General features: G+C 33.1%; 3 protein-coding genes across 8 annotated transcripts in view; 1 reads left to right on the forward strand and 2 right to left on the reverse strand.

Annotated features, from left to right (window-relative positions):
* The window catches only part of LOC141454290 (uncharacterized), a 215,025-nt gene that overhangs the window by 165,385 nt on the left and 29,523 nt on the right, over positions 1 to 20,117 (forward strand). For all 4 annotated transcript variants that reach the window (XR_012458607.1, XR_012458608.1, XR_012458609.1 and 1 more), the window contains 2 exons: positions 115 to 312; positions 1,613 to 1,793. Coding sequence is in view for 1 of the 4 variants with exons in the window: in XM_074128389.1 (XP_073984490.1) it covers positions 115 to 215 (101 nt within the window). In the remaining 3 variants the exon portion in view is untranslated. The remainder of the gene's footprint in view (positions 1 to 114; positions 313 to 1,612; positions 1,794 to 20,117) is intronic.
* On the reverse strand, positions 826 to 11,180 carry SiaT (beta-galactoside-a-2,6-sialyltransferase). 2 transcript variants are annotated; one of them, XM_074128377.1, is made up of 7 exons: positions 10,768 to 11,180; positions 7,268 to 7,425; positions 4,042 to 4,379; positions 3,753 to 3,952; positions 3,127 to 3,301; positions 1,574 to 1,774; positions 826 to 1,489 (listed from the first exon to the last, which is right to left on the reverse strand). In XM_074128377.1, the coding sequence occupies exons 1-7, from the start codon at positions 10,942 to 10,944 to the stop codon at positions 1,464 to 1,466; spliced, it is 1,275 nt and encodes a 424-aa protein (XP_073984478.1). In that variant the 5' UTR covers positions 10,945 to 11,180; the 3' UTR covers positions 826 to 1,463. The 2 variants fall into 2 exon arrangements, with proteins under 2 accessions (XP_073984478.1, XP_073984477.1); XM_074128376.1 differs by having other exon boundaries at positions 826 to 1,774.
* Jhbp16 (Juvenile hormone binding protein 16) overlaps positions 13,018 to 20,117 on the reverse strand; it is a 32,830-nt gene continuing 25,730 nt past the window's right edge. For both annotated transcript variants that reach the window (XM_074128386.1, XM_074128387.1), the window contains exons 2-7: positions 19,406 to 19,521; positions 19,156 to 19,248; positions 16,781 to 16,928; positions 16,562 to 16,695; positions 15,030 to 15,161; positions 13,018 to 13,730 (exon numbers count right to left, since the gene is read on the reverse strand). In XM_074128386.1, coding sequence (XP_073984487.1) covers positions 13,576 to 13,730; positions 15,030 to 15,161; positions 16,562 to 16,695; positions 16,781 to 16,928; positions 19,156 to 19,248; positions 19,406 to 19,490 — 747 coding nt within the window. In that variant the 5' untranslated portion in view covers positions 19,491 to 19,521 and the 3' untranslated portion in view covers positions 13,018 to 13,575. The remainder of the gene's footprint in view (positions 13,731 to 15,029; positions 15,162 to 16,561; positions 16,696 to 16,780; positions 16,929 to 19,155; positions 19,249 to 19,405; positions 19,522 to 20,117) is intronic.

The following is a 20,117-nucleotide window of genomic DNA, read 5'->3' on the forward strand; positions in this document are numbered from 1 at the left end:
TTTTAGGGTGTCCTTTTTTGGAACTGTATAGAGTTGGCAACCCTATAATTAAACATTATTATAATTAAATTTGTTGATTAAATTGTAATTTTCTTTTTCTTTTTTTTTTTTAAGACTCGTCAACATCTGAGGACATGCCATTGGTGCTCGGAGCTTTTTTTTCAATGCACTGCCAGCCTCCGGAAGAGTATTCTTTCATTTACAGACAACACTGACGCATCACCAGGACAATGTTGTCTGTAAGAAGCTCCTAGGAAGAGAAATTCTAAGGAGCCAGCGGCTGGATTCAATTTCAATTATAATTGAATTAAGGTGAGTTGTTCACGCCACACTATTGGTGGTACTTCTTAATGATAAATCCAGTTTCATGAATTAACATAAGCCGTTCACTGCACAATTAACTCCATAAAACAAAAAAGTGGGAGAAATGCGGTGAAATAATGTAAATTGTTATTTTAAAATTCCTGTTTATAATATAAATTCAAATAAATTTACTGTTATCATTCAAGCGACTGTCACTGAATTTGAGTCGAATTATTGCAACGATTTACATAAGAGCTCAGAATTAATCAAAATAGCTTCTGTAATAAATTATTTATAATTCAATTGCCAACAAATTTTGTCATTTAATAGTGTTCATCTTTATTATTTGGTAATTTATTATAAATGTAAAAATCTATGACTGGACCAAGTGTTTTAGGACACTTAAATTTGAGATATTACAAAAAAAGTGGAGTTGATCGATTTTTGCCGAGATCGGCACAAATAATAGAGTCACTTATTTGGTCTTTTCGTCACTAGTGGTGAAATAAATTAACCAAAAGATTACAGATTCACAACCATTTATTGCATTTTAACAGTGTACATTACCCAAGTGCATCTTTAAAACAAAAAAACGACTTTGTTGCATTCATGGTCATTATTATTATCATCATTTGTTTCCAAATAAAACTTATGGTTGCGAAATATTCACAAACGTTAATTATTTAAAAAATCATTAATAAAACGCTATAAAAATATTTATTTTTCTTTTAGACACAATGCTATTTTCAGCAATGGTATTATTTTATTTCCATTATATTATTCTATTTATGTTTATTTAAATTTTAGTTTCTTTATTTTTAAAATATTTGATTATTTTATTTAAACAAAACCAAGAAAATTAAAATTTCGTTGTTTCAATAGTTTGTCTCGCTCATTTCATTTTGTGCGAACAATTTAACATTATACAATTTTGCTAATTTACCACAAAGGAACATTGCATTGTTATTTATTAATTTTGTTCTTGGCTACAAATTTACGACATTTATTTAGTACAAGCTCGCTTTAGCGACCCAATTCACCATTAATTTAATCGAAAATTTTTCTCAAATATCATTTTTCAATTATATTATATGCAGTAATTAAAAAATATTAGTTTGGTAATTACATAGTAGTATTCAAGTTGTACACAAAAATTTATTTTAATGTGAGATCTTTCTGTGTTTTTCTAAAAATAAATAAATAAGAAAAATCAATAAAATATGTTTGATTTAGCATTTAAGACGATTATAACCTGTCACTGTAATATAACCTATTTGAAAGGTTGTAAAATCATCTTCATTGTTCATAGCCAGTGATAGTAGTTTCTCAGCTGCTAGTGGATGCCATACACCAAACGTACAAGATGCATCAACCTCATTATCAAAATAATGACAACGAGGTGTCATTCTCACGGAAGGAACGTACTCAATTAGATGGATATTGTTGCAGTGTGGTAGAAGTAACGCAATACCTGGAAATCTGGTTGATTAGTAAGTTACATTTGTTTATTTAGTAGATATTTTAAGAAACAGTAACAAAATATTGTGTTAAATAAGAAGGTATTGTGATGCTATAGTTGTACTTCTAAATTTGGTATTACGTTTAATAGTCTTAACGTGCAATATTTTAGTTGTTACTTGGATCCAAGAATTGGTAGGTTTTTTAGGGTTACACACTGATAAAGATCCTTATTTACTTTGCGTCTAGTTGAACTCAATCAGAGACAAATCCTCATAACCGCTGATTTAGAAATATTCACTTTTTAATTGACAATTTTATTTTTATACTAATTTACAAAAAAACTAGCCCAAAATGTGCCATTTTGGGGAAAAGTAACAGTCCTAACTGCTTAAGAAAATATGATTCAATCGTTATCTCAATGAGAATATGGATTTGAGCTTAGATTTCAGTCTGTTCCTTTCCATGAGTGTTGTAGTTTCAAGTCATGTTAAAGGATAGAAGCTCAATTGGATTCAAATTCTCCCAAATTTCAATTTTCTTAGTTACGAAAGCGATTTAAGTCTGCAGTCTGCTTGGATTGTTTATTGTTTTGTTTTCTTCAAGATCTGGTTAAAAGAGTTTTATCTCCATTTGTTGTTGACTCTTGCTAGAAATTGGGACTAAGTTTTGTGTTACAAACGATTGTTTGTACTGGGTTTTGTTTCAGTTTGAAAGTTAATAAAAGATAACAGACTTGGACTGGTTACCGAATTTGAATTGTAAATTTAGAAAGGGCCAGATCTTTTAAAAGAAAGACGAGTTGATTTTTTTAATTTAAGGAAAGGGCGTAGAAAAAGTTCGATTTAGTTTTATTATAATATTACCTTTAGATTAAAACAGCATTGAAAATACTTAATACCACATTAAAGGCTGTAACCTTCACAGGGTTATCTTTATTATAGTTGAAAATTGTTTTTAATCCATAATAAAATGAAAAGTTTTATTACATTACGTTATACCTATTATTTTGTATTATTAAATACATGCGGGCTAAAAGACGTTGAAATAGAGCAGGTAATGCTATCTGTTGGTAGTTCACAGAAACATTCGTACACTTGCTTGAGAATTACTGCTCCCTTGGATTTTGGTAATTTCATTAAATGTTCCAAGTTGTGTGTTTTTTTTTAAATTGTTTTTGTAATTGTAGGTAAATGCACTATTTTATTATTTGCAAAAATTAAAAGATTTACTAGATATAGGTATATAATGTTTTTTAGTTGTTCTTTTGCTTATAACCCCTGAGCAACTGTTAATTTTAATTTGTTAAATAATTAATTAGTTTTGTAATTAATTTGTTAAAAGTGCTCTACATTTTTTGCTCACCTAAAAATCCAGAAGATGGTGGATTTCTTCGTATTCTTACAGAAGTGTGTGATTGAATGAAATCCCATAAAGTCCATAAAACTCTTGGATCCAGTAAATGTAGATTTGTTTTTGGTTTAGCTTTTCTATGTTTAACATATGGTGTGAACACATCAAAGTCTGGTTTATCTCTCCACTAATACAAAGAAAAATAAAGATATTTGCTTTATTTAATTTATACATTTAATGCAATATCACAAAGATTTAGGTGAATCATTTTACGCCTCCTATTTTTTTGCAATTACCATTGTGATATGGTAGGCATGATTTGGTCATTCTATCACTTCCTCTGTATACAGAAGATTACTCATTTTTAAAAAGAAGAGATTATATTATTAGATGTAAGATTGGTTACTCATTGAGAAATTCAATTTAAACTGATAGATAACTTAATAAACTTAATAGAATTCTGCTAAAATCTTTTGCTTTGCTTAGTAAAGTGGTAAGTTGTTAGTTAATTAGTTTTTAATTTAACTTGAAGTTAGAATCAAATTTCATTTAAACATTTAATTTACTTGTAAGCCTCAGCATAAAAGCAATTTTTTTAAACAAAATGGTTGAGACTTAAATTTTGTAATTCTAAATACCTGTTCAAGAGTAGAGGTGTAATTGCATGGATCCCAAACCAATATTTTTAAATTTGTGTACAGTTTAGATTTAAGAAATTTAAATTGTTTCTTAGCAACCACTTGGGAATTCAATATTCTAATTGTTGTCTTCTTGCCTACATCTTTTTCATAACCAATTGTTGGAGCATGATTGAATCTTAGCACCAAATCATGATTATCTGAAATTAATATTATTTCTTATTAAGGCAAATGATTGTTTGTATTAATGTGATTGATATGGTGAATCAAAGAAATAGTACCATCTTACCAATAAAACTGCCTAAATTTGAACCATTTAATGCCCCTGAATTTGATACAATTGCACATGTATTATAATGTTCCGTTTCATCCAATAATCTAACTTTAGGTACTGAATACCCAATTTGGGTATGTTTAAAGGCACTCTCTTGCCCTGTAATTGTAGGTATATTTGGTACCATTTTGTTTAATCTGCATAATAATTGTTGAGAGGGAATATTTGGTGATCTCTGTGTACCATGATATTCAACATTATATGGATTGTCATGTTTCGATTTAAATACATTGCTTTCATCATATAGGACACTTCTCAATCTGATGGCCAATCTATTCTTGAAGGCAGATAATCTGAAACATAATGAGTTATTTTGTCGAGAGGTTTTAAAACTAATTTTGGAAATCTAGATCATTGTTTTCTAATTCGGAAATAATAAAAGTATGATTTTATATGTATATTTTAAAGTTAGTGCTTTTTTTCCCAAAATACCGCTGAAGGAGTTTATTAAGTCCTAAGTTCCAGTAACTCATAACAATTGATGCAATTACGAGTGTTAGCTAATAAATCCTGGTGTTTTTAAAAAGCCCAGTAGAAACCTGAGTCCTCATCAAAGCTTATAAAGAAGTATAGAATATGACTTAATGAACCAAGGCAAACTAGAGTACCTATTCTGGATTTTTGGATACCATGGAATTCAGAGGGGTAATGGAGAAAAACTGATGTGTTGTTGAGGCACATCCATCTTAGGCACAAAATGCTCTTGCTACATGTTTCTGGCAGTTGAATTAAAAGAAATGGACTAGAGATGGTGCCAGCTTAATGTCGACAGATTTATACAGAAGGATAAGCTCTAAAGAGTTCTGCCATGGATTAAGAATGATTTAAGGAACCCAGTGCTAATTACCGGATATGCGCTCCAGAGATTTGGTCAACACAAACGTAATTCAAAAGGCGCAGTGAAAAACAGATTATGATTGAGATAAACCTTAGGGTCTTTAACGCCGTATCCCGGGAAAGGCCTGCACTTTGTGCACTGAAGACTGAGGTTTTTTGGAGAGGTTGTAACAAGAGAGTGACGACTTTAAAAACCTGCTTCAAACGGATTTAAAGAAAAACAATAGGAAAATTAATTTTAAGAATTGGAGGAGATTTGGTTTTTCTATTGGGTTGGATAGAGACAGGAGATGGACAAAATCATAACTCCTGAATTGGGATTTAATTAGGTTGCAGCCTTAGTTTGCTTCTTCAACTTTTTCGTAGCTAATCTTGATGGTGATCTTTCCAATACTGGCAAAGAACCACCTTAATCTCTTGTAACCATAAATGTCAGTCAGTAATTACGGAGAAAACTTAAATCGGGAAGAAGTCAAGCCGTACCAGGATGATTAGAATAGATGTGAAGAGAATGTAGCAGATCTCGAGGTTTAAATACTCGGATCTCTCATTAGCTAGCTAGGGCGACTTTTTGGCTCTGGAACTTTGTAACAGAATTAGTGTTACCGTAAGAATATACAGTTCTGTCAAAATGGCCTCTCAATTTTTGCGAGACAAATCAGAATCTTGAAAACATACGAAGAAGTTTAGTAACCAGGTTCAGGTAGTTGAAAAAAGAGGGATCTTAGTAAACGTAAAAGAAAAAGAAAAGAAGGATGAACCCTGCAAACACCACCAGGACGAAACCCAGGTCGAGGGACAGTGCATAAGAGGTTGACCTAGGTTAAAGTAGAAACCTTCAACAAATTGATGTAAGTTTGTGCAAGACAGAAGCTAAGATATTTAAAAAAAAATAATAATACTAATATAGGGAAGGGATTAGCTATGAGGTTAGCATACTGGACTCCCACGCGGAGGTCCCGGGTTCGAATCCAGCAGCTGACCCTTAGATTTTCTCTTCCTAGAAGCTTCTTACAGCTCACTGTTCGGTGATGGACAGTGTTGTCTGTAACGAGAGAACACTGTCCGGAGGCCGGCAGTGCACTGGAAAAAGCTCCGGGCGCTAATAACCTCAGCTGTTGATGCGCAAAAAAAAAAAAATAATAATAATACAAATAAATAAATGTATCTACATTAAAATATTCAATGACAGTTAAATCAACTGAATATTAAAGTTACAACATTCTTCTAACATTTGATTTATTATAATTACAACATCTGCTAACATATGGTTTTGTAATGATTCATTTGATTTTCGCAACTCTTTTGTTATTTACTCGAGTATTAACTGCATTACTTTACAATATTTAAATGCATGTTTTTGCACAAGTTTAAGGTTAACTATTGAACATGTTCGGAATTATAAACTCGTACACATTGGGTGGTCAAATAGTTTGGAATGTCTAATTTTTTTTCTTTCATCACATGTAAGAGATGATTCAGTTATGCAATTTATTGCAGTATTAGGTTGAAATGCGTTTAAATGAAATGTGTTCATTTAAAACAACATATTGCTGATATAGTAAACATGGCTGACAGAAATGTTTTATGCATACCAAACATATCTATCTATATAAAATGCTTTATGTTGTTCTGTGGATGATTGATATGAACTTAATTTGAACCCATTATGCAGTGTAAAACCCCAACATTTTGAATACTGGGAATTATAAGTAGGTGGCAAAACTAATGATAAAGTGAGTCATTCAAAAATGAATAAAGAATTAACAAATACAAAATGGAGGATTGTCTAATGCTATTTCAATAATGAAGGGCTTGGCCAACTCGTGGACCTAGAGCACGAACATACTATGCTCTAGGAACGATCATTATTGCACTTAAGTTCTAAGGTGAGATCATTTACATCCAATTCTCCTGATATTGGAACAGTGTTGCCACAATTGGATTAGTAAAATAAAGAATATCTATAAATAAAAAAATGTCACAATGCTGCTAGTGTCTGGTCTCAGATCTTTGCCGTCAAAAACAAATTACAATTCGCTAATCTCGCAATGAATATAAAACAGAAATGATGTTAGCTAAAGTTAAGAAGCTGTAAAAATAATCATGCTTCCCAAGTCGGTGCTTACGCATTTTTTAAAGATGCATGTCTTTTTTTGTAGCATATTTTCTGCACTTAGGTGCAATTAAAAGTTCCTCATTTAAAAAAAAAGAAAAAACACAGTTTACCTTAAAAATAATTTTAATGAATTTTACTTAATGAATTATAAAAATATAAATACTTTAATTGTAACCAAAAAATTAACTTTACTAAGTAAAAATAAATAAATTGAAATGCATCTACCTTTTAGTTGTTGATGCATCGCAGTTGATACAATTCGAAGCGATCTTTTTATGATTACTTTTAAATCTGGGTTTTGATCTTTGACGCACTGATGGCGTAGTTTGACTTCTTAGAAGCGCTTGTCTCTGCATGTGTAAAATTTCCATTGGCATTTGTTCCTGGAATCATTACTGTTTTATGGAGAATGTCTTTATAATGTATGCAATTTGGGATATACTCGTATTTTGAAGTTTTCGTTTTATTTACGAACGTGAAAATATTTATTTTTAAGGAATTATTGTGGAATAGAAGGCGCCACGGTAGCCGAGCGGTTAAGAGGCGAGACCTGTAAAGCTAATATGTATTGTGGGTACTGGGTTCGATTCCCGGTCTATAGGCCTTGGATTTTATTTAATGGTTAATGAAAGGAATTTTACAGTAAAGTATGTTTGCTAGTCGCCTCCGTCCACGAAACCAAATTGGTAGTTGGTCGTCAAGCCCGCCTGAAAAAATAGGCACTTACTTTACTTAACTTTTTTAGTGGAATAGATGGACAATGAATGGGCCTTAGCAGTCTACGAGCACCACGATCTAGATGGTAAATCATTTGGCTGATAACGAGGTGTGGCTATTAAATAACGAGACTATTGCTGTAAAACATTTTATTTTAAATTTATACATATTTAGTTATTTTCACCTTCAATAAACACCCCTCCTCTATCACTACAACGCTCCATGCGGATTTACCATTGTACGAAACAGTGCTGGAAGTCTTTTTCTGTGAGCTCCTGCATGACGAGTGCCGCTTTTTCTTTCACAGCTTCAACGGACTGTAATCGTGTTCCTTTTAATGCAGATTTGACTTTGGGGAACAGATAAAAGTCACATGGGGCCGGTTGGCCTAAAACTGGGATGTTGTACTTGGCTAGAAACGTCTTGGATAGACAATGCAAATAGTGAGCCGGCGCTTTGTCTTGATGGAGAACCTGTGACTTGTGCTTCTACAAATTGAGTCGTTTTTTCCTTACTCTTTCACGGAGTTGAGCAAGCACCTCACGGTAGTAATGTTGATTAATTATAATAGATATTTTCATCCGTTTTGGACATGGAAGGGCGACCCGGGCGGTTATCATCTTCGACGTCTTCTCGGCCATCTTGGAAACTCTTAAACCACTCACAAACTCGCGCACGTGATTAATATTCATCACCATAAACTTCTTTTAATAAAAGTAGTAAAAAATAAGTTTCAGTAGCGGTTTCACCAAGTTTCATGTGAAATTTCACGACAATTCGTTGCTCTACTACATGTGTAGTATCATGTTTTCGACAAAAGGAAACTAACACCTCTTACACAAATGACGGTTCCGGTCAGACTGATTTCTCTACAAACACGTGAGACGCTGCAATCGAAAGAGAAGGCTTTACGCTGCACAGCTGTCGGTCGTTAGGATTTGGCGCTTGCATAGTTCTTCTGTGGCAGCATCACTCTCGTTATTTAATAGCCACATCTCGTATATTGCAACCCAAACCAGACGTTAACCCCTGGTCTACAAGTCTTGGTGCTCACCTTGAAAGTCGCGCGTCAATGGATCATCATCACCCATTTACCAATGCCATCTTCTTCTTGTACGGGCAAAATTAGCAATGGTCTTTTTTAAATATTCTCAGCAGGCTTATATTGGTGTACAGGGTCTGATCAGCAGAAAGACCTAATAACCTTATGTTAACCTCCGGCTCTATTTCATAAACATATCCAATGTTTTCTTGCCGGCCATATCTTACGACACAGTATACGTCCTGCATTATTTATGGTTTTAGAGTGAGCTTTATGATTTTAAAAAGGGAGAAACACTTTTAGAAACAGCCAAAAGTTGTGACCATTGAGATGTGGTAGACACTGCTGGACATATAAACGAAAAGTCCCTGATAACTCAATTATCGGCAATGACATCACCAAAGAATATGGCGGAAAGTTTTACGACGAAATTTCAAATTCTATTCAAAATCAATTTATCCGATAAATTTGCAATCTTTTTCCGAATCAGCTGCAAATTTAGCTTACAAATGCAGTCTTTTAAAAATCGCAGGAACAAGTATTTGAGTTATTCCTTGGCCATTGCAAAGAGAGAAGGCTTTATCAACTAAACGTTTAAGCGGATGGTACAATATGCCTCTTTGATCGTAATGCCATGAGGAACAGAAACAACATGGTGTTCTATTGTAATCTTCTAGAACTGTTTAATTACCAGTTTCTTTTAATGAATTCAACTTTACATCCACATCTCAAAACAGTCCATTTAGATTAAACAAAAAAAAAAAAATAAATAAAGTTGTTTAAGAAACGTAATAAATAACATTTTAGAAGTAGGATTGAGATTTTGTCTCAATTAGTGTAGTCAGCGAGACGAAAAGATAAGGGAAGTCGAAATCTGTACACCAAAGTTCGAAACCGGTCAGGAATGTAGTAAGCATGAGTGCTACAATGGATAAAATGAAAGATATTCTTTAATTTGTGTTTGATTCACTAAGTAAATACGAGGGTACTTAAATCGATGTATCCAAAAGTATCGAAAGCGTTAACGAGATGACTTGAAAGGCAATATTATTGAATATTGAGCCTGTTTGGCTATAAAGATGGAGAATACTTCCTACCTTGCAAATAGCACGTACTTAGATGCTAATACTATATGCAATAATTTGGTAATATAAATATTATTGATAGTTCATAGACATAAGTTAAATGACACTGGCTTTATAGTGAAAGCTAATATTAATAAAATAGTTAGTTCCATGCTGTACATTACTGGTTTGATTTTGTTCATGAGTATAGTTTTGTTCTGTATTTTTAAATAAAGTAATATTATTATTATATTAAAATAGTTCTATAAAAAATATAAGTAAAATAAACATTCTTTAAAAGGAGGAAGTTAGCCCTGGACACATTTCAAGTTGAAGCCTTAATACATCATCATCTCCAATATCATAGCGCCCTTTTGAAAATATAAAGTCAGTAGCTAGTTTAAATGTCCTGTAAGAAAATAGAAGCTATTTTCATTTCCTAAATGGTAACTAAATACCTGCCATTTTCAACATCCCGTTTTAAAATTTTTAAAAATCCATGTTATTATCGCCCAACTTAAGTTAAATTTATATGGAGCTTTTTTTGGGGGATACTTATGAGGAGCTAAACAAACTGAACGATTCTGAAGATCTCAATGAGGCCGTGAAATAAAATTCCTCATGAGAACGATTTTGAAGCAGTTACAGTAACTTTTAAAGAATTTTTTTGTCTATATGCTCCCAAATTTATAAATTTAAAAATCAGCTGCAAAACAATCCCGTATTTTTTTACAGGTATGCACCCTAGATAGACTTTTCATTTCAAAATTATCCTTAAAAAAGTAGATAGAATCAAATTGCTGATAAGAAAGTTTAGAAGTTTATCACTTACGTGTAAAGAGTTAACCTTGAGCTAGAGCAAGTCTGACCTTATAGTTCAGGTTATAGTAATAGAAATTTACCTGATAGTAGTCTACCAGCGGTCTGTTATCAACTTTATGTTGTAATTCATTCTGTGCTTCTTGCTGTCTTCTTGTGATGTAGTGCCAATATTGTGACCACAATAAGTAAATATATCCGCACATTCCAAAGAACACTAAATTTATAAAAATCCACACGGATACAGCAATGGCTCTCATTTTCTTTTTATTATCAAATCTTTATTTCTCTTATCACTTATTTATTTAAGTTTAATTATCTATTTATTGACAATTCGATCTAATGTTTAAGTAATATCCCAAACGTATTTAATTATAATAGCTTTAAAGAAAATCATAATTTTTAAATTGCTTTCTTTTTTGTATTATACAATTTATATCATTGTGGCGATAAGCTCACCTGAGCACAGCTCACTACGTAATGAAAAAGGGCTTGCAATGTCGCCTGTCAGAGCCAGTTGGCCCACAGGCACCCTTTATTATTGATTTGTTATGATTTTGTGCATTGAAGAGCGCTCTTGTGGCTAAACCATGAAACTATATCAAATGATTTATTTTATATAAGTTATTTAGTATTCTACAATAACAAATTTTTTGGGGGGTTTTAAAGAATAATAAAGGTACCTGTAATAGATTAGTATTTGTGTATAATACAATGCAATAGGTTCTGAAATTCAGATGGTTTTAATCTGTAATATTATTTGAAGTTATCCAAGGCTCCTGTGGCACTACTAGGCATCCATCTTCGTTCCTCTCATCTAAAACGGCCATCCTGTCCCAGAATTTAGGTGTCGCAATCCTCATTCGATCCATCCAGACCTATCTTTATATCCTCGTACTCTGATTTCTTAATTGGATAATAAAGGTCAACGATATCATATTCCACTACATAATCTTAATCTTGGTAACGTAACGCACTCCCATCGATCTAACTGAACCACATTCTTAATTCGGAAGATTAAGGGTCATATCTCAGATTGTATCTCGACAAACATCTCACCTGGAACTCCCACATCCGTTTCAAGCAGCAAGTACTTGGAATTACGTTCAAAATGATCAAAGTATGTTTTTTAAAAAAAGGCCAAAATTGAATCTATTGAAAAGGAAAAATTGTAAGATACCTACTAACCTTAATTTGTAAATTCTGGCGTAAAACAGGGCGGAAAAATATCCAAATTGCTTAACAATATTCACAATAATATCCTGCGCATCTTCGACAAACGCGCCATCTTATGCTAATAATCAGACTGCATTCTGATTATTAGCATCTGCATAAACTGACCAAACAATGTCTCATTTCTACTTCGCCTAGCCCAGGGGTCGGCAACCTATTTTAGGAAGAGAGCCGTTTCTCCTAAAATAATTTTAATAAATCTTACCAAGAGCCGCAAGGATGATAATGTAAACAACTCTGTAGACCATTTGTACTCACAAATTATTATTTTATGATATTCAATACCATTTAAACGTTTTATATATTTATTTTCACATATTGCAAAGTAAATAAACAAATAAATAATAACTAAACCTGTGTTTGAATGAAAATGGCGCCAGTCCTATATACTCGTATGTGTATGTACATACATAACTTTGAGAAGATAAGTCGCTTCTAACTCTTTTACTTGAAACAACAAACTATACGTCACAGCCAAAACACTGGTGAAGACGCCAAATTGTCTTGCGTCGAAAGCGAATTAAAACGTACATAGAAACATCCGACGACGGCGCCAATCGAGAGCTTCCGACGGACTGACTACAGTAACGACGCGTGTCACAGGGGAGGGGTGCGGTGATAAGCGAGTACAAGTGGCTGAGAGATAGAATCGGCGCCCAATCCTCGTTAATCGATTCAGAACGATTTTAAATGTTTTTTTTTTTATATAAAATAAATAATATTTGCGTATGGAACTAAAGAGCCGCAGCTTCACATCCAAAGAGCCGCCTGTGGCTCGCGAGCCGTAGGTTGCCGACCCCTGGCCTAGCCCAATCCAAACTGTTCTAACACTTCAACCCGTTCATATGCAAAACCTGTTTCAAACCAATCTTCTCTTGAATCCCTCTCCAAAGAGTCGACGACGCCCTGCGATATCCATTTTGATCCAATCGTAGAAAAAAGACATCTTTCGAATTCACTTCGCCGGAATTTTATGTTAGACGTCTGATTATGGTTCACATTAAAATCGTTCCAGTCATTTTACTAGTTGCCTAAAGTACAGTTCTAAATTGAACAGAGAGTAAAAAAATTAAAGTAAAAAACAATGGAACTTATTTGTCAAGAATATTCTTTTATTTAAAGTTGTTCTTACATTATTAAATATAAATAAAACCAAATGTACACCATCTAATTTACAGTACACTATTTACAAGTTAGGTCTCTTTCAAAGGGCATACTAAAGAAGCTAGACACTCTTTGTCCTAGTGTTGCGGTTCTAACTTTTCCTACTCAAAAACGCCATGACACATTGAGAAAAACGAGTGTTTTTATTTATTTTGCATCAAATTTTCTGATTTTGTCGCTTCATTTTCGATTAATAAATGCTTTTTTCTAAACTTTTGAAGGCTTTTGATGGCTACTAGATTACTGTAATGGCCATAATAAGATGACGGACTTCCTGTATGCAATTAATATTTACATCTTGTTTCCGTTTACGCAGTTTTTAAAGAAAATAAAATAAAAAGTTCGTTAGTTCAATTTTGATTTCTGTTACGATTTGATTATGCTCAAGATATTTCAAAAAATCAATAAACGAGGTTATTTTTTAAAAAAGGTACAAAAGTTTTTAGAATCTTAAATTATTAGATTGAGACTTTTTTTTATTTTTTTAGTTAAAATTAGTTACGTGGAATAATGTTGTTGACATCTAGATCTTTGAAATTTTTATTAAATATCTCAGTAAATGCTGTGCTGACTATATCATTGATTAAAGGTCGAATAACTGCGAATCCAGGGCGCCATGATGCGTTAATCATACGATCCAACATGTTCTCTGTAAGAAATTATTTAATTGTTTTATGAAAAAACAAATAAAAATTTAATATATTCTAAATATTTAAATATGAAATGGGAATCTTATTGACTAAAATAATGTTAATGCATTAAAATAATTCCAAAGGATCTATCAATTCAATTGAGAAAAGAAATAATGAAACTCTCCTTCGTGGTTGGACTCAGTCTCAAGCCAGAAAATGTTTTCTTCCATCACTGTTTAATTTAAACATCTCCCTTCTAGGCGCAGCTTTAGGCCTGTCAAACTTCTCTATTACTCTTAGAGTAAAAAAATTAAAGAAGGGGACCAAGCAACACCCCAGGGAAATAAAAATTAACAAAAAAGGACGAAGAAGTGGACCAAGAGCTCAGAAGGAGGTGGAAATGATCCGAGCACAGTCGTCCTGGCCTAAACGGATGAGAAGAGGATTTTAACCCCACAATCAACCTGGTTCTAAGTACAGGAGAAGAGAACCAAAGCCCACAATCAACCTGGTTCTAAATACAGTAGGAGAGAACCGAAGCCCTCAAGCAACCCGGTACTAAATACAGGAGGAGAGAACCGAAGCCCACAATCAACCTAGCTCTAAATACAGTAGGAGAGAACAGTAGTCTAAAATCAACCTGGTACTAAATACAGGAGGAGAGAACCGAAGCCCACAATCAACCTAGCTCTAAATACAGTAGGAGAGAACCGTAGTCTAAAATCAACCTGGTTCTATATACAGGAGGAGAGAACCAAAGCCCACAATCAACCTGGTTCTAAATACAGTAGGAGAGAACCGTAGTCTAAAATCAACCTAGCTCTAAATACAGTAGGAGAGAATAGTAGTCTTAAATCAACCTGGTTCTAAATACAGGAGGAGAGAACCGAAGCCCACAATCAACCTAGCTCTAAATACAGTAGGAAAGAACCGTAGTCTAAAATCAACCTGGTTCTAAATACAGGAGAAGAGAACCAAAGCCCACAATCAACCTGGTTCTAAACACAGTAGGAGAGAACCGTAGTCTAAAATCAACCTGGTTCTAAATACAGGAGGAGAGAACCAAAGCCCACAATCAACCTGGTTCTAAATACAGGAAGAGAGAACCGAAACCCACAGTCAACCTAGCTCTAAATACAGTAGGAGAGAACCGAAGCCCACAATCAACCTTGTTCTAAATACAGGAGGAGAGAAGCCCACAAACATCCATCCCTGAAGAAAAAGACAATGGACATAAAAGCAATCATCCCGGCCCAAAATCGGCATAAGCGCCTATTATAAAAAAGAAAAAAGAACGACCATTTTAATACACTTACCCATAACAGTTCTGCCTCTCAGCAGGTTACTGATATGAAGGTCCATATTTCCTATTTGTTGAACTTCTATCCTAACTTTTATATCTTTAGAGTTATTCGGTCTGGTCAGAGTTGTAGTCTGTACATAATCATCTGGAAAAATTAACAGATAATGAAAAAAATACATATATGGACTAATTATTGTCATAAAGGTAATTAAGTTTTTATTCGATTCGATTTATCGTACGGTTTAGATCGTTTACTTCGTTTCGGGAATAACAGTCAGGTATTTTATTATCCCGATATTCTCTCTCTTCTCAACGTCCACATTACTTCTCACTTCACCCGAAATTCTCTTTAACTCCTCAATGCGTAACACTCTGACCTATCTAGAATAAAGGATACACCCAAACTCTCTAGCTAAGGATTCCTTCTGTTTCTCCCTTAAGTGTTACGTACAAACATTTCACAATCTCTTTGCTGGCTCTTATGTTTGTATTCTCATTGTACAATCATGCATGATAATACATAGCAACTGATTATGTAGTTGTTACTGTTTCATATGTTTTATGTTTTTTTTACATAAACGTAACGTGTAACATGATATAATGTATATCTAATAATTATTTTATGCTAGTTTTATGTTAACCTTTTGTTCCAACTTTGTACTGGATTTTCCTTCACATTATTATTATTTTTCTTTTAGATCATTTTTAAATACCCCTCTTAGATCTTTTTTCTTCAGTTTCATTAATATTATTATTACAGCAGTCCTAACATAGATTTTTTGAGAAATACAATAAAAGAAGTAAATATCCAAACATAAATTTCATTTCGGAATATTTATTATACAAATTTTAAAAAAAATTACACTTTGAGATCAAAGCATCTGTCCATTTTGGTCTATTGTTCACTTTTTTTGGTACTCTGATGAGGCTGTCGTGATGATTCTGCTAGCCAAACATTTCAACCCGGATATTTTACTTTCTTCAGTGGTTATGTTTTGTGATAGAAAGCTGTGTGATGGTTATATTCTGTTAAGGTTAATGGCGACTGCAATAGTGTGGCGTTTTATTTGGCCCTAAACAGTACTCCTTCGTAACCCAACAATACCGCTGAAGAAGGACACATTTTTGCTGAAACTTACACTCATTAAAGCCAAACGTCTATGTTGCCTTTACTAACATAACAGATAACCATTGACAGCGCCAATTTGCACAGTTCTGTGAGGCTGATCTAAGACTCCATTTTGATTATAGTTTAGTGACTCTTTACAGGGATCTCTCGCCCAAATTATCTTGCAAATTTGATGAGTTTCACTAATTTTTCTTTTCAAATCTTGACCTAATCCATTTTCTTGCTGGTTAGTACCCTTTTGTCTTCTAGTGGATTGTTGATGATCTTCATGTAATGATACTGATTTATTCCAAACTTTTTTTTAAAGAGCACCTCAAGTTCCTTAGATCAGCATATTTAAACTTTGGCCAGAAATAAAACAGAACAACAATATTTAGACAGAACAATAAATCAGTGCAACTCAAAAACAGTCTTACACAAAGTCATGTTCCAGGTTCCTTTGTTCTTCATATTGCCAGTCATCACAGTGCCATCAAATTCATATTCACCTTCCAGAAACTTTTCTGGAAAATGTTGTGTATATTGGATGAATCGTTTTCTCCAATTGCATCTACAGAAAACAGAAACAAATTGTAAAAAATTAATTTATAGCAATGAAATTTGGAAAAACAAAATTTAGCAAAATTTTATATTACTTGAATTTAGTAACGCTCGATTGTGTCCAACCTCTTTCATATACGTTTCTCAATTTAAGTTTATAATTTAAATTGTTACCGCCTCTGGTTTGTGTAACCTCTTTGGCAAAGAATGGATCAAATGAACCAATATTTAATTCAGGTATACCTAAAACATATTTATAATCTCTTGTAAAAACTTTCAGACATTAAAATTACTTTATAAATATCAGATCTAGAATTATATAATTGAAATTATACTTAACGCTTGTTTACTTTCGTTTTTTTGTGTTGCGTGAATATTATTTAATAAATAAAATTATTAATGAGTTTAATGGCATAGTTGTTAAGTCGGTTACAGGCAAAAAACATTAAGTATAAAATTATTCATGAAGCACAAATATTTAGTACTTTCAAAATTAGCCATTCTCTTAAAGAGAGTCCCAAATTAATGGAATCGAAGGTTATGCCGAAAATAAGATATTAGTCTTACGCAAGCAATTAGACTTTAATGAGTATAAAATATAAATATTTAGTTTTCGCTTAATTTTGTTTTTTTTTTTAAATTATTATAAAAAAAAAATTTAAAAAATTAAAAATTAAGGTAGGGGAGAGGGGGCACCTTTGAACAGTTTCAATTTCTCGCCAAATACTTAAAACATTTATGATTGGTAATTTTCTCCATATTTTGTGGTAGACCTGTTGTATAATTGACAGAGTTTCCCTTCGTTTTCATTGTTAGGTAAAGTCAGAATTGAGGAATATTATATTTTGTAAGGTGGAAGTAAAATTTTTGTTGCAGCTTTGGAAGTGTATTGTGAAGACTGTAGTGGACAAGGTGTAAGTATTGTTAGTCCACATTAACATTTGGAATTCGTATTTTTAAATCTAGTATTTACAAAACTCTATTTACTTGCAAAAAGTGTTGGATATTATATTTTCTTCTATGGAAGGAGAGGGGGCACACATTTCAACATCACAGTTAGAAGGTGCCCTACCGACCTGCAAGTTTGTTACTTTTTTTTGTTTAATCGCAGAGAAGGGGAAAGTGGGTCCGAACCTACATTAAGAAGCGCAAACAAACCGAATATTTGGTTCAATCTTCCTAAACCCATCACACTTCGGGTACAACATCCCCGAACTGAGTCATTCTTGGTTTTTTGAACTAGATTTCAGTGGATTAAAAAGAGAAAGTAATGTAGTAGTGAGAGAAATAACTGATAGAAGGTAGATTCAGAGTAAAGTAATATCATTTCTTTCTATTTTATATTGTGTTCAAAGCTACCCCACCAGTGGGGCAGATATTAACATTTGACAGAATATTTTTAAATTAAAAAAATATAGATATGTACGTAAAGTACCAACTGTTTATTGATATAGATCTGTTAAGAAGACTTGAAAGTTGTAGAAAACAAAATAAAAAGGTTCAATAATACGATTCTGTGCACTCTGTAACAGAAAATGTAAATTCTGTTCAAATGTGCCCCCCCTCTTCCCTATTTGTCTATTCGGTCGAGTGATCGCTAAAGATGAAGGCTTTCTAAAAAGATAAGCAGGGAAACAGGATTAAGTTGGATAGCTTTCCACAAATATGGACGACTTTTTAAATCAGGAAGAGTTAAATAGTATTGTGAGACCAGTACGCTTTGCTTTGCCTGTGAGAAATGGAGACAAAAGAATAAAAAAAGGAATAAGACAAGGTAAGGGAAGACAATGGCGAGAAAAGAGTAAAATTAGAACAAGTGGACAGAGAGCAAACTGGGTGTAAGATGTAAGCAAAATGATCTCACAGAAGAAGTGGAACAAGGCTGGACATATTGTTCGCTTAGATGATGGCGGATGGAGCTAGAAGATTCTTGAATGGTTTACAGTGGGTCAGATGCGATGAAAAATGGAATAGAAAAAAGCAATATTAATTGGGATCAAGAAATGATTCAATGATTTGGAGAAATTACCAAGAAAAGACTTGCTTTGGTTGAATGATTGGAGCAGGGAGAGCCAAATGGATGCGCGATTACCATCTTAAAAATTACTTATTAATAAATAGCAAAAAGTGGAAATTAAAATCAAAAATTACGACTCTGGGCCCAGCTGGGGCCCCATTAAAGTATTGAAATATTACGTAAAGTGCAATATTTAATTAAGACCTTATTATGTTCAATTTAAGTCACGTCAACATCTCAAGTTCATTAAAACATCAAGAGCTTTTTTTTTCGTGCAAGGCCGGCCACAGGTCAGTGTTCTCTCGTCACTGACTACACTCACCATTACCAGGGACACAGTATTAATATTATTTCTACCATTTTCCAGCTGCACAAAACAACTATTGCATCAAAAACATCGTATTTTCCCCAATATAATTTTTTTCTAAATAATATCTTAAGTTTCAATATTACCTGCTTTAAAAAATGGTCTTACGCTGTTCAATCCATCCTTTACACATTTATCAAAATTTTCTGAATCCCATTTACAATTAGCAAAATTTTGTACTGCAACGAGAGAGAAAGAGAAATGTTAATTAAATAATCAGAATAAACAGTCAAAATTATTACAAAGTTTTTACATCAACAAAATGAGTCAATAAACATTTAATTAAGTCAATATTTAGTTTATTTTTTGTTCCTCACTTAATGGAAAGCAACTTACCAAAACTATCGTAGCTTAGTTGGCAATCTATTTGACTTGATAATAATATTAACGTAAAAAAAGTAATTAATTGTTTTATTATCATTTTGTGGTGGTATCCCTGCCTCTTTTGAATCCTAAAACATATAAAGTGAACGGGAATTAAACAAATTATTGTCACCCCTGAATTACCAAGGGCAATTTTCAAAAGGCTAAACAAATATATTAGTATACTTAGCAATAAGTACTACAAATCAACTCTTTTTAGTTCAAAATTGAAATTTTATTTGTTCCGAAAAACAACATCGCCAGTTCACATATTAACCTTACTTTTTGACGCATTACATTTAACCTATTGACCTGTATTGGTCTATTATTTTGTCAATCAATCAATACGAGGGTCATTTGAAAAGTCCGTGCAAAGTCAGAGAGATAGCACCACTGGCGCGTATCGAGGTTATGTTTAGTTAGTAGCATCTCTTGGAAGAACACACACCAAGTTTCAGCCAGATCGGTCTATTTCTTTGTGTTTGGCATTCGTTTGAATCGAGGAAGTCGAGTGATTTTCAAAAAATGGACGAAAAAGAATTTCGTGTGTTGATTAAACACTACTTTATGAAAGGCAAAACGCCTCAGGAGACTAAAGAGAAGCTTGATAAACATCATGGTGACTCTGCACCTTCGATTAGAACAGTTTATAAGTGGTTTCAAAATTTTCGGAGTGGCCATATGG

Source organism: Rhodnius prolixus, unplaced genomic scaffold (assembly GCF_049639745.1).
Source record: "Rhodnius prolixus isolate KJV_2025 unplaced genomic scaffold, Rpr scaffold_9, whole genome shotgun sequence".
Lineage (NCBI taxonomy): Eukaryota > Metazoa > Arthropoda > Insecta > Hemiptera > Reduviidae > Rhodnius > Rhodnius prolixus.